The 14,317-nt window shown below is 39.3% G+C and overlaps 1 protein-coding gene across 1 annotated transcript in view; it reads right to left on the minus strand.

The window, feature by feature from the left end:
• Positions 1-231: 231 nt before the first annotated feature.
• The window catches only part of MCU (mitochondrial calcium uniporter), a 32,113-nt gene continuing 18,027 nt past the window's right edge, over positions 232-14,317 (minus strand). Inside the window, exons 2-8 of the mRNA XM_078859583.1 lie at positions 7,910-7,976; positions 5,816-5,986; positions 5,146-5,250; positions 3,528-3,688; positions 2,289-2,492; positions 1,895-2,011; positions 232-865 (exon numbers count right to left, since the gene is read on the minus strand). Of these exons, the coding sequence (XP_078715709.1) occupies positions 788-865; positions 1,895-2,011; positions 2,289-2,492; positions 3,528-3,688; positions 5,146-5,250; positions 5,816-5,986; positions 7,910-7,976 (903 nt within the window). The 3' untranslated portion in view covers positions 232-787. The remainder of the gene's footprint in view (positions 866-1,894; positions 2,012-2,288; positions 2,493-3,527; positions 3,689-5,145; positions 5,251-5,815; positions 5,987-7,909; positions 7,977-14,317) is intronic.

Here is a 14,317-nt window from a genome sequence, read left to right on the forward strand (position 1 = left end):
TAACCCCCAGGAACGTATCCTAAATTTGTATCATTAAGTCAATAGTAAAAATTGGTTTCGTTTTACGTCGTTTCACCTTACGTCACACGTTTTTCAGGAACGCATCTGCAATGTAAACAAAGGACTAAACTGTACACGCGCTAACGCCGCAAATGGCCTCATTAATCAAACCTTAACACGTTTAACAAACCCAACATGACATATAAAAAATTACGTGTATTATTTCAAAATCTTTTATTATGAACAGAACATGGATTTGTATAAGTGTGTTTTCATACATCGTACATAAGTCATAACACAACAGTTATGCACACAAACCCTGACCTTAATTACCTCAATAGTTAAAATGCATACATTTTTTTGGAATTAACTTTAACTTTAACAATGTAAAATTATTTTGTATCGTAAAGCGTAAAACACCAGCATAACCCCCAACATATTACCAGTGCATCCAAAACATTTGTTTTAATCTCCAACGGGTTTAAACCGCTTAACATGCATACAGGTTAGGCAATTCAATGGTATCCCATCACTAGCCTTTCAAACACTACATATTCTTGGGCAAGGCACCAAAAAAAAACAAACAAGTACATGTACTCTCATCATGCTGATGATCATTGTCGTATAACTCTTTTTTTTTTAAACCCTTCTCACCAAAAGCCAACGCAGATGAACTAGCTTATCATTTTAGGCGTAAAACTGGAGTCACTCAAGGTTGGCTAGAACTGCAGTTGTGCAGCAGCAGCAGAGTCCCTCACTGATAAAAGGCTCTTCGATGTTAACATTTTTAATGTTTGCCTTCCAGCTGCGGTGTGGGCAGATGAAGCTGAAGTGGATCTCTTAGACGTTTCAAATCCAGCTCGGCCTAAATAACAACGGGAGAGATGAAACGGACAATCGTCAGAGGGCCTCAAGCGAACATTTAACCACTCTTTCATACAATCTTCCATAAAATGTATGGAGGATAATTGCTCCTCCGCCAGTGCAGTTTACATTTTTCTTAAAAAATAATCGGGTAGCTCGAGTTGGATGACAAGTGTGATTTAATCTGTACAAATAGTACACGTCACAAAAGATAAGTCAATTGTATAATCCTGTGATAAGTTAACGTGTTCCCATTGTCCTCTTGTACTATTTTCCCAGGGGTCCCTTGCCAACAAGATTTCTCGTCTCAATTGAGTTTTAACTGGGTCAGGGGTCAGCAACCTACGGCTCCGGAGCCGCATGCGGCTCTTTACGGGCTGCTTCTTGACGATATGTACGTATGTACAGTATGTACTCAGATGCATTGCGGCTCTTGAAATACTGAATTTTGTACCGAATTGGAAAGAAATGGCTCTTCTTGTTATTTTGGTTGCCGACCCCTGAACTAGGTGATAATGATATGACACACTTAAGCGGTGCGCTTTCGCTAAGTTGTCCCCACCTGAAGAAGGACGCTTGTGTTGGGCCCGAAACGTCGTGATTTAATTTATTTAAATTTTTTACCTACGTGACTTTACCGAAAAAACCAAAGAGTATGGTGATAATGATACGACTGAGGGAAAGCCACGAAAATATGGCAAATGAGCTCTCCTGTAGCCCAGTGGAACCTACCAGGCCTGCGACTTCAATTCATATGACCCACGGCCACACGAAGTCTACCAATTCACAACGACCTGCAAACAATACCCATCATCCTTCACTACGTCTTGGCTGAAATAATCAGGTACTACAAGGCCATATTTTTAACCTGGCAACACTTTCAAATGTTAGTGTACTCTGTCCCCTGAGTCGCTCGCAAAGGCTCCCTTGAAGTGACCGAGGTGCGTTCACGCGTGGCATGCCAAATGCATTTCAAAAAGCACTTTCGGACTCTGTGTAATGTAAATATTCTCTCCTGCTGAGGACCTACTTGGGCAATGTCATCCTTGAGCTTGTTGTAAGCGGCCAAGTCAAAGCGAGTCTTCTCAGCATGACGGTGGAAGAAGTGCAGGTACTGACGATCCCTTGCATCCTGGTAGATGTATTCCTGTAATGAGCAAGTTCACCGTCACTTAAAAGACTTCATATTCTCACTCAACGCTCATTCACGCAACAAAGCAGCACCTTGTGAAGCATTTCATCTCTTTTGTTTGTACTCCCGAGGTCAGCAGATGGATTTATTTTGTCACCAACACGGGGTACACGCAGCAGCACTTTCCGACGCGAGCACAGATTGCTAATAAAATATACATAACCACATTTTCGCATTGTAAGGTCTTCTATTTGCAGATCCACTGAAGGTTCATCCTCCCAAGTTTACCCACCTGTCGAGTTAGGATGAAATAGGCGTACATGGCTATGGCGCTGCCATAGGTGACGAAATAAGTGACAGGCTCCATGATGTCCCACGAGTATTCCCACCAGGTGAGGCGTGCCAGGAATCCAAACTGCGTCGCCATGTACGCCAGGCCCCCCCACAACACCAAACGTGTGCGCTTTTCTGCCTTCAGCTTCAGATCTTTCTTCACCTGTGAAAGAAAACAGGGTGGAGCAGTGTTGAGATTAGTGCCTGTGTCGAGAGAGGACAAAACGAGGAAGGGGGTGGGATTTGAAAATTCATATTTCGCATTTATTTTACGTGGCTTCAGCCAAGGTAATGTTACACGCAGTAGATGATAGACATTGGATGCATCAGAAGATAAAACAACTATTTGGATTAATATAGCATCTACATGTGATTGCCATCCACCACCTTACCGAGTGCAGAAACAAAAACGAGTAATGTTTCTGGTCGAGTATTTTCTCTATGATGCAACTGTTAAAATTAAATTGCAACCACACTGCAATCTGCAGTACAAAAAGTAAAACATTGGCATATTAAAATGCCCTCTTTGCCAAAATTATCTCATTGTAATATATTTACCAAGCCTCCTCTAACCCGATTAAAAGCAAAAATAACTCATTAAAGTGTCATAAAAATAACACCGAGCTCACATGGACAATTTAGATCCGTTATAGCAGTGGTCGTGGGGAAGTGGGAGTAACATTTTCTTTACTTCACTTTCAAATATGTCTGGGCGGGCTACGCATTAACATACACCTCGGCGTTATCCAACTCGCTCACCGCTCACTTTACGTCCCGCTGTTTGGTGATCATAATGTCTGCGCCGCCGTGTGTTAAGCGCGCAACGCAAATACTCCAACACGTTTGTGCACAAGAACGACGAAACCGAACATGCACGTCAACAGAGCATAAAGAGGCACAAGTGACCGAGCGTGATAAAATTGCAAACAGTGTTTCCAGATCAAAAATATTTCCCCCTAGTACCAGACTGCATGCAAGAAGACCCTTGCAGTGACCTATAGAGTTTTGCAAGCCGTTTCAAAGCAGTAGCCCACGTATGGTAAACAGGCTTTACAAAATGAAACGCGGACCATATGTGGCCCGAAGGCCCGCACATTTAAGCGCCCCTGTACTACAGCATAACAGCCAAGGATCTCATTTATTTTGGAGAATGACATCGGAAGGTACGAAGTGATCGGGGGGGGGGGGGGGGGGAAACCTTTTCTAGTGGCTCAATTTGGACCCGGAGGTTGTCCAGCTTGGTGAGCAACTCTCTCTCGCGCTGTAGCTGGTGTTCCTCGATGCGCAGCGTGGTGTACATCTGCTGCACCAACACCTTCACCTCTCCGAGGGCGGTCACATCGTCAGCACTGAGGCTTCCTGGACAGTACCACAAAGCAACAGCAGCAGTAGCACAGGAAGATGGGGGGGGGGGGGGTGGGAAACATTAACTCAAAAAGATATCACGTAAAAAATAAAATCAAGTACGAACTCATTGATGCACAGATGCATCGACTGTGCCTGCTATGAGTAACTTTGAAGTTCAAAGGAATCGTTTCAATTACATATTTTGTCCGGGTAGCATTCGTGTTTACAGCCAAACCCAGCACCTTTAAATAATGCACGCGTTAAGTCCAAAATAAGAAGCAACATTTCTTTATGGCTGCCAATATGGTTTTGCAGCAGTGATGTTAAAAGGACCACTACATTTAGTGTTCAGCGTAAGATGCTTGCAGATGTCCCTTTAACAGTTTTCCCAGCGTTTGGCTCCAGTATCAAACAATCCTATTTCTCTAACCATTAGGTTGGTTGCTTGCCATCCTTAAAATCCAATTTGGGAGATGTGTGCATTGCAAGGCACTCTAGCTGTGGTCTATGTGCTTTTGCTTCTTTAAATTTATTGGCAGAATAAAACCCATTTGAGATAGATTTGCAGCATATTCGAGCACCATTTATATTTTAGTACAAGCTCATATAGAATTTGATCCAAGATTTTTTTTCTTCCAATTCCATTATTAGTATTTTTTGCAGGTGAGACGAAATCATGAGTGGATGGAAAAAACCGCATGGGTTAAAGTACGAAAGGAGAATACTACACATCGATACAGATTGGTCATAAATGTAATGAATGTAAATCTCATTAGGTATTGTCAAACTAAGTCTATAATTATACCATAAGCAAGTATGTACTGAGGACTTTGAGAGAAATCCTACCTTAATCTCAAAGGCATATTTACAGAAGTGTAAAGTTTGTATTTTCCTCTAACAATTGTTACACCAATTAATTACTAACGTTTATTTTGTGGTGGTGGGGGAGCAATAGTACAGCGGCGAGGGGTTACCACACTGCACTATAATCCTGGCTGTCGGTTAGCTTCCTGACCATGGCTGGCATCAGTTGCCAAAGGTATCTGAACCGGGCATGGACCAACTCGTTCACAAATCTGCACCGAATAGCGTGAAGTATGGTCAAAACAACCCCCATGATTAACACAACAGGGGTGGGCCTTCATCTCGCAGTGGAATGACGAAGGGCAGTACATAATTTGAAGATGTTGGCTAGTCTCGTGCTTAAATTGTTGGGTTTTTAGTTGAGTAATATTGACATCAATAAATCTTCGGCAAAAGTTGCAGCTCTGTAATTATCTTAATGGAATCCATTAAAACTGTTTTCTTCAATTAGTTTCCTTCAATTAGTCACACAAGACAAAAATTGGATAGTCCCTTTCATTGTTTTGCATTCCATTTGCATTACTTAAACGAGCTTTTTTTTTACAACGTATTCAAAAAACATTTCAAATAGTCAGTCACAAACTAACGGGCATTAATTACTGTACCTCGTTTAGGAGGCTGAACCAGATACGATTCTTCGTTGATGACAAGTTTAAAATCTTCCAAAAGAAGAATATCAACCCCCGTGCTTGCTGCCACTCTGGTTCCATCTGCACAGGGAAGGAAACCATGCGTGGAGGTATTTACACGAGACCCACACACATTAACAAACTCAAGATATTTTCATCTTCTTTTATACAGCTACTGCTGCATATAGTGATGAATGTTTTTTTCTCATTACTGCCCCATATAAGGTATGTCCTCTTCCACCAACATTTATTAATTGTATACCACGTTACTAATGTACGATTAGTAGCACTCTTCAAAATACATAAAAAATATATTTTAAATATAATTGTGCCATGAGAAATTTTTTTGCGATACCAGGTTGATTAAAAATAACGGGTTTTTTTTTTACATCACTTAACTCAGTGCCAGTAAAAATCGTTTCCTCTCACCAACAGTTAAAGATGCCAGTCATTATTTTTAATTAACCCGTTACTGATTACGCAAGGTCACGGGAGCAGAAACGTTACACATTTAATGCAATAATAGCCCACACATTCATCCGTTATCACCTGCTGCTGCACTTTAAATAATTGTAATGAATGTGCCAAACAACTCGGCATGCGCCAAACGCAACGATTTCAAAACCACCGATGGCTCCAGCGTCACCTAGTGTGTATATTGCTGCACGGTCGATTCCCCGATCCTCTGCTTGCAGACTCCTCAAGAAGTCTCCGACATTCTCCAGTACAGGCCTCAGTGTGAATTGGCATCGCTCCTTTCGTGAAGGCAGGGTAATGGCCACCACCGGCAGTCCATTGGCATATGACACAGTTACCTCTGCAAAACATGCGAGACAAAAACGCTGATATTAAAAAGGTTCATCCCAGAGCAAATGCACGTACATGTACAGATATGTATCGATCAACCGCTGGATGAGGGCCTCAACACACGATGTGGGCTGAGGGGGTTATTTGACCATACTTCACCATTCTAGCTCGCATGGATTCGTAAAGGCGGGGTTGTTAGACACGTGGGACAATTGAAGTACACTGCAATATGCTGCCCACCACGGTGCCCCTACATGATCTAACATTTGTTATGCATAGAAGTCACCCAATCCAAGCACTATCCAGGCCTAAAATCCCACTTAGCTTCTGAGATCTCATGAAATTGGGCGCATTCTGGGAGATTTGGTAACCCCAGAGCATCCGTAAGGAAATTAATGTTCCGGGCAAGTATAAAGTGTGCAGTCCCACCAAGGGTGACCCCTACATGCCAGAGCTGCTGATTGATGAATGTTTGTCATGAAATCCCATGAGGGCCATTCACAGTTTGCATTTAAAATGTATTTAGTGGTCATCTCATCCCTCCCTTAGGATTGCCAGTCTACTTTGTCAATAACACTCGATTATTCGCTCTAATATCTGATAAATTAAAAAAACCGTGTTTCAGCAAGGGAAAGTGATATCTTACCGTGATAGCAAATGCATGAAATTCACGAAAAAATATTTTTAGCATTTTAAACAAAAAAACCCGGCTTGACAATCATGTAACCTTTAACTTGGAAAGGTCATAGGCATGTCCCTGTCATTCAAATGGTTTAGTCTGGTACGACATTCCTGTGTGATTTAAAAGCCAAAAACACTATTGCAAAAGGGTGTGTCCATTTATAAAACTGATGGTTGTCTTGCAGGCAAGGCAGTAATTTACAACCTTGAACCAAATGTAAAAGCTGCACATATCTGTGCATCTGTATACACGCTACCTACCCAAAAGAATGTGCAGGAACACACCACACTTACTTTCAAAGTCTTTCCCCACCAAGCAAAATCCAACCCGACAGTCCAATTTCAACATAAATTGCCAGCAAATTGAGGGGACAATGAACACTCGGTAAAGAAAGAGTTGAAACCCACAGGATTGCTGCACTTTTTTCCCTCTCCCTTGGTGCAAAACGTGCTGTTTAGGTGCCCTAAATGTGTCCCTAAAAGGTTACAAAGCGTGCACCACGGCGCTCGATAACATTCAACGCCTTTTGATCATTGATTGTCCTATTTCTTCGTGAGACAAAACTATCTAGTTGCTCGTTACAGTCGTTGAGATTCGTTTAACGGCGTCTGTAATTTAATGGATACAAGCCGTCCTGGGTACAAGGCCCATTTTGATAATTACAAATATGGTTTGAGCTTTAACCGCTGGCTGTAAACACAAGCACGGACGTTTATAGTACAACGTAACACGACTCAAAATAATGTAACGCATATGTTAATGTGCCACTTACTGAAAATCAGCTTGGAGCATAAAACACGCTTCAAATGCATTTCACTTTATCTTACGACGTAAGAAATATCACTCTGCTAACAGCAGTGGTTTGTTAATTTACGCCACAATCACGGTGACAACACAACGAGTAGTATGTACGTTATGTTGAAATTCTTTCGCACCGTACGTAGCCAACCGTACTAATCGTAGGTGAGGGGGGGGGCGGGACAACAAACTAAAAACAAAAAGCAGGTCAACAGAAATGAGTTTTCAATCCACGTGAAAAAGTGCATAGCTCCAGTGGCTTCCTAATGAAAAGGAGCATTCCAGACGGCCGCAGAAGCGCATCTCATGGGCAGCCAAAAGCTGCTGCGAGGATGACCAGAGCTCCCGTGATGGTTTATGCTCCTTGACGTGATCAGCGAGGTATTGTGGTTAATGTTCGGCAACCACTGTGTGAAATGAGTGCGACCGTCCCACGCAGTGTTGCTTACTCACCATCAGAGGGCACCACTGAGCTGCTGCAAGCAACTGGGCAGAACCTCCACAGGGGGAAATGTTTAGCCTGGAAGAGAGAGGGGGAAAAGAACAATAAACAAAATAATTACGCTCTAAAACTAAACGGTCAAGAAACTCCATTACTCCCAAATGCCACAAAAGTTTCATTTATTCCATTCTTCCAGATTTTCATTAATTTGTTCAGCGATCAAGGTCAGAGTTGGCACTCGACTAAATCCCAGTCAAGAGGCTTGGCAAAGTGGAGAAAATGAAATTGACATCACTGATTGGCTAAACCTTGGCCAAAATTGTAAGCACGGTATTCTCGAGGGAAATATTCACAAATTGCCCCCATCTCCATAATAAACAGTTCACCTAAGCGTCATATACTCTTTAGATACAGTCATATTAAAATGCCTTACCATCTGTCCAAATGTGCATTTCAAACTATCACTTCATCCTATTTTTTACAATGTTGACTGTGGTTTTGAAATGCAAGGTTTTGTTCTATTTTAGTTACGTATGAAAACTCTGAAGCGTATTTCGATTTTTCATAATACTTGAGTAACTTTTGCCAAAACCATTATGATCAAGTCATGCTTGTTTACACCCTTAAGGGAATATAGTGATTAACATTCCAAGCGCGGTTTATAAAAAACATGAATTGTCATTGTAATATAGAATTCTAATCAGGAATAAGTATGCCTTTACACATACACATTCCTTAAACACTAAATAGTCAATTCTGTATTGAGAAATAAAATAAAGATAATAATTAATAATGCAACGATTCAATGAACTTCAATTCTATTGGTCACAATAAATGCATGGAGTTGTGCAAGGAAAAATATCTAATCCTCTATTCATGAGAAATGTTATTTGATTCTTACATTACGAGTAAAAGTTAACCAGGCAGAACAAACAACAATGTAGAGACAGCACAAGACTAAAACACAACTGTCTGATTGATTTGTCATCAGAGATGAAGGGGTTTAAAATCAGTCTAAATACTATTTTAATTACCATTCCATGCCACATCACAACGTTCAGCATCAATAAACGTAGGGCAGGATAAAGTTAGTTTTAAAACAGGTTACAGTATTTTATAGCATGGTGAATTGCTATACATAGTAACAGAGAACTAAGGAATTCATTGCATTAGTTGCTTCCCAGGATAACAAATAACTGGATAGTCTCATGGTTAATTGACGCTGCATCTGAGCCAATATGAACAGGTTCAATGGGTTAAATATAAGACTACCCAGTAGCACTCCAGGGAATAGTTATTTTCAGCCAAGATCTATCCACTGTCAGATGAAGGCCTACCCAAGTCAACGATACCACTGCAGGGATGATATGCGACTTGGCTTCAACGCGCTGGTCAGTGCGGGTTTAAGATACGCAACATGCAATGTTATAACTTAAGATGGTACATTCTAACTATAAAATTGTTGCTGGATGCAATTACCAGCGAAAAACGTCGTGCTCAAATTGTAAATGTTGTGGTTTCACGCTTCAACACACCGGTGGGCTAAAGCAGTGAACTATTTGTCTTTTGTCAACGTGACACTTTTTTACTGATTGGCCGTGTCGGGTGGTGGAGGGTTATGACACATTTATAAATGCGATTTAAACCCAAAAACGTTGATTATGAAAATATAATTGCATAAACGATATGGTATTAAAATAATACCGCATGCAATCAAATCACAACGTATATAATATTGAGGCTGATTTTTGACAGGTAAACAGCCTCATTGAACATCATTACAGCTGTGTGAACGTGTAGGAAATAGTTAGAAATGTGGCATTTGGGAAAGAAGACAACATGACTTTTTACATAATTCACGAGGTCTTTAATGTTCCTTTTAAATTGTCCGTTGATATAATGGGCCATATCCCAAATTTGAAAAGTGGAAACATTACAAACAATGTATATGAATGGGTTTTTCTGTTATTATTTCCCATGTCCCTCTTACTGAAGCATACTATAATTTATCTGGCAGTTTTTCTGATTGTAAACGGAATAACATATTGCACAATTGCTTTTGGACTTTTTTGGAAACCAATACTCAAGTACTTTTACAATCCACAGGCAAAGCAATTCAATAAAAACAACATTTTGACATTGTAACTATTCACTGTATCCATTCAGATAACAAAATAAGTAAAACATATTTAACTGTGGGTGAACACGTATCGTAGAATTCATCATCCTGTATCTGTGTTGATCTGCCTAGCAAGAATGATTTGTGTAGCGGTGCTCTGTCTGGTTTCACTCCACGCAAAAATGCCCAGAGACTATGGGCAGACATAACTTCTAAATTATTCAGAAGACCAGCTGGTAGTTGATTGCTGCTCAAATAATAAAACCATTTACAAATCTCCCTATGATCATATCTTAAGATGAAAAAGTGTACACCTTATAAAAAGAAAAGGTGAACATTTCATTAAATAAATTTATAAATGTGCACCCTTATTTAATAGTTATATTTGGTGTATATGTTACGTGATGGTCGGTAGTATGACAGAAGAAATGAAATACCTCTAACCCCTAATTTCCCGAAGTGATGAAAGGACACACCATGAAATTAAAGATAATGATCGAATTCAAGTTATTTGCGAATTGTGATAACTGAAACAATACATTCCACAAAATATAACGGAATAGAAACATTTAAAAACCACTCAAATAACAACAAAAAACGCAATCCACACGATGACGTTATATATGGCATGACAGCTATGAAGCAGTTTGTTTTCTCTTCAAATCAAATTGTATAGCGCTCTGTTAGAGCAAGATGTTGGTGTATTACACCAATATGGAAGTGATGGATATTACCATGGCAGCAGATGGAGTGTCTAACCCCTTTACCCTTTCCAACTGATTGCTGTTTTTATTGTTACCATTTATCAGCTGGCTGGGCTAGATTCAGTCCACACGAAGGGCTCATGTTTAATTAAAAGCCTTTAACTTCGTTAATGCCTCCGAAAGAATGCTGACCAATCTCTCAGTAAACTCATAAACAAGAACACAAAATGGCCCATAATACATGGAGCACCCCTTACAGTTTACTCAATATAATTATTTTGTGCTCAATGTGTTAGACAAAACTCCATTAAATTATTTAATGGAAAATCAAACAGATTTACATTTTTTTTAAAATAAAAATCTAAAAACTGCTATTGCACTTATGTTGGTAAGCTTGTTTGTCCTAACAGGGGTCATAATTATTAACATTAATGTTAACTTGTTATGGAATAAGGCTATTACAGTGTGTAAATGATAATCTTCCTTACAGATATTCACATTTTATTAATGTGATTTGTCAAGGAAACAAAACAAGTATGGAAACCCATCTCAAAACCATGGAAATGTAATTTCAAATTATCTATTAATTTGGAGATCGTGAGCTCCAACAGAGGAAATGCTAAATATATTGTCATTTACTCATCCAGAGCATACAAGATATATGCATCGGTTTTTTTTTTGTTACATCAGAAGGTCGCTCTTAGACTAAATAAAGCACCCAATCTGAACATGTGCGAGTTCAACAAGAGAGTTTGTCAACAAATGGAGCAATGGAGGAGCAATCAAAGCTATCCCCGTTGCAGCAATGGCCAATGACAGAAAAGTGACACCACCATCTGGGAGGACAATCAGGGGTCCATGGCAAGAGAGGATTCAGAAAATGTGCCCGTGTCTTTTTCACTCGATCCTTTGAAAATCTATGGAGCCTTTGGGTTCGAGTTAAATCATTATTATTATTATTACATGGGTGGCAGCTGGATATAGAAGGGTTTGTGTTGACATAAAAAAATGATTTGGAAATGCTCGCACGTATGCTATAAGGTTATATGTTTTCACCATACAATAACCCCATGCTAATCCAACAGCAACGACATTGATATCCCGAGAGGTCGTCCATGTTATGCTTGTATACGACCAGATTGTAACCACCACACCCGCACTAAGACAGCAGACAGCATGGTTATGAGCTGTGCATGCACGATTTCATGAGAGCATCATCATTTTATAACAATGTAGGATTATGTGTAAGAATACTGGCATCTGCCAATGTAGGATCATATTTGTAAGATGCCAGTATGCTTACACATACGATCCCCCATTGTTGATAACAGAACAATGTGGCGTGGGGTCAGCGAAAACCACCGAAAATTACACTTGCCAGAGCACAAAGTCTCAATGTTTCACCAACAAATTAATTGTGACACAGGGTGGGTGTTTAACACGGAGGCTGGGTGTGTTAATCTTAAAATGAACATCTTCAATGCCACCTGGTGGATAGTACTCCCATTGGGATTCCATAAACCACCTAAGAAACATGTCAATTCACTAATTGGCAACATACTATCTCACAGCCATTAACCAAGACAAACTCAACTCCTTTCTGCAAAATATTATTCAGGAAAAGACATCTCTGAAACCGCTACGAATATCGAATCACACATCCAAATTAAGGCAACAAAGAGTGAACTGCAGTGCTTTGTGAGTTTCACTGCATTGACAATAGAGTACAGAGTAAAGAATGAAGTCTGATATATGCAATATAATCCAGAGTAAATCCACTTTGGCGGAAAGGGTAGAAGATCGTTACTTTTTTTCCACGTATAAATATTAATACACTCTCACCTAATCATTCATGTTTTGTTGAGTAGCGATATTAAACGTAGATTGTTGTCTTGCACAGATGTTCTGTATACGTTTTATTCAATGCTTTCCAGCAACAAGAAGCATAACGAGCAAGTCATTAATACATTTTGCAAATATCTCTATTATTGCTGAACACGCAAAAGAGTAATGCAAAATAATATATTTGATGGCTTATCATTTTGGAAAAGTTTACATCAACAACCACGTGAAGAAAGTTAAGTGCTGTAAATTCATATTTTTATTATAGGCTCACAAACTATGGTATGGTAAAGTTAATAAATTGACTCTTCTATGAAAAATGCCGATTTCATGTTTCTCATATTTCCAGATTAAAATGCAAATGGGTAAGTCAACAAAAATAATGTATAACACATCGTAAAACATTCAAAATGTGTTCATAATGGGACGGCACAATATGTACACATTTGGTTCAATTATAATTTTTAAGTTAACCTTAACATCACCCCACTTTTTCATATTCATTGTAATAAATTATTCCCCTTTAAAAATACATAATCAACCCTCAAACTACATTTATATAGCTATTTGACAAATTCATCATTCACTAATTGGGTTCCAGAGAGGGTCAGACTTTATAATTCCAAACAGCCACATCAGGTCAAATCTTTAACCCCGAGATGAAGAGTTAAGCTGTTTAACTCCAAGTGCCTGAAAATGCAAGCATTTCAACGCAAGCAAACATATTTTATGGTCATATGTATTATTTCCTTTTCATGCAGACCACCTCCATCAATGTCACCATCGTCTGTGAAAAAATACTTGGCCTCTAACAAAGATTTTTTTTAAGGCAAAAAAACCCAAAAACAGTGTGGCCAAACGGCGCTTTAGGGGTAATAAACCTTCCTTGTGATTCTGCAACATGGGCCAAAAATGTTAATTTCTGTGAAAAAGTTTTCTTCCTTGATCAATAAGTAGGAATTATTGGCTTTATCGGTATTGAGGAAGGCCCGAAGCTCCTAATTTTACAGAGTAATGGGCTGGTGATGATCAAGGATTTTCAAGAGACCTATTCATCAGTAGCCTTCATGAAACCAACAATGTTTACGTAGAATTATCAATGCACTGCTCCAATAAATTGCAATCTTCCCTTTTGCCAACATCATTTGGTGATTAATTCTAGATTTGAAGCTTTCGTGACTGCAAGGATTCACATTCTTAGGTTTTTTCGGTAAAGTCACATAGGTAAATTGATACAGCTGTCGTGCTGTGACGGTTCCACCTGAAGACGGAAGCTTGTGTTGCCTCCGAAACGTCGTGATTTTAATTTTATTTTTATTTTACTTTTATTAATTTAAATTAAAAAATTTTTACCTACGTGACTTTACCGAAAAAACCTAAGAATATCATTTGGTGAGCCTCCATAACCACTGCACTGACGTGAGTGATTGTCACAGGATTAACTGCCTGAAAAGTCCATCCAAAAAATATATGGGTAATTATTTTTATCAACCGATATGCTATGAAGGGTTAAAGGGCTATAATGCTCATATATTAACTTTGTGTCAGTGAATTCGCTTTGTGTTGTTTTCTTTAAGAGAGAATTATAACACCTCGAGGCTCACTTGAATCGATAACTGTTGTTTCATCCATCTCAAAACCAAGGCAACAATAAAACTAATGACAAGGGATCAGCATTAATCTTTAACACTGCATAATTAACAAATAAATATTCACGCTAGAATTAAATAAGCTGTTTATTAAGCCAATCTAGA

Source organism: Lampetra fluviatilis, chromosome 9, assembly GCF_964198595.1.
Source record: "Lampetra fluviatilis chromosome 9, kcLamFluv1.1, whole genome shotgun sequence".
Taxonomy (NCBI): Eukaryota; Metazoa; Chordata; class Hyperoartia; order Petromyzontiformes; family Petromyzontidae; genus Lampetra; species Lampetra fluviatilis.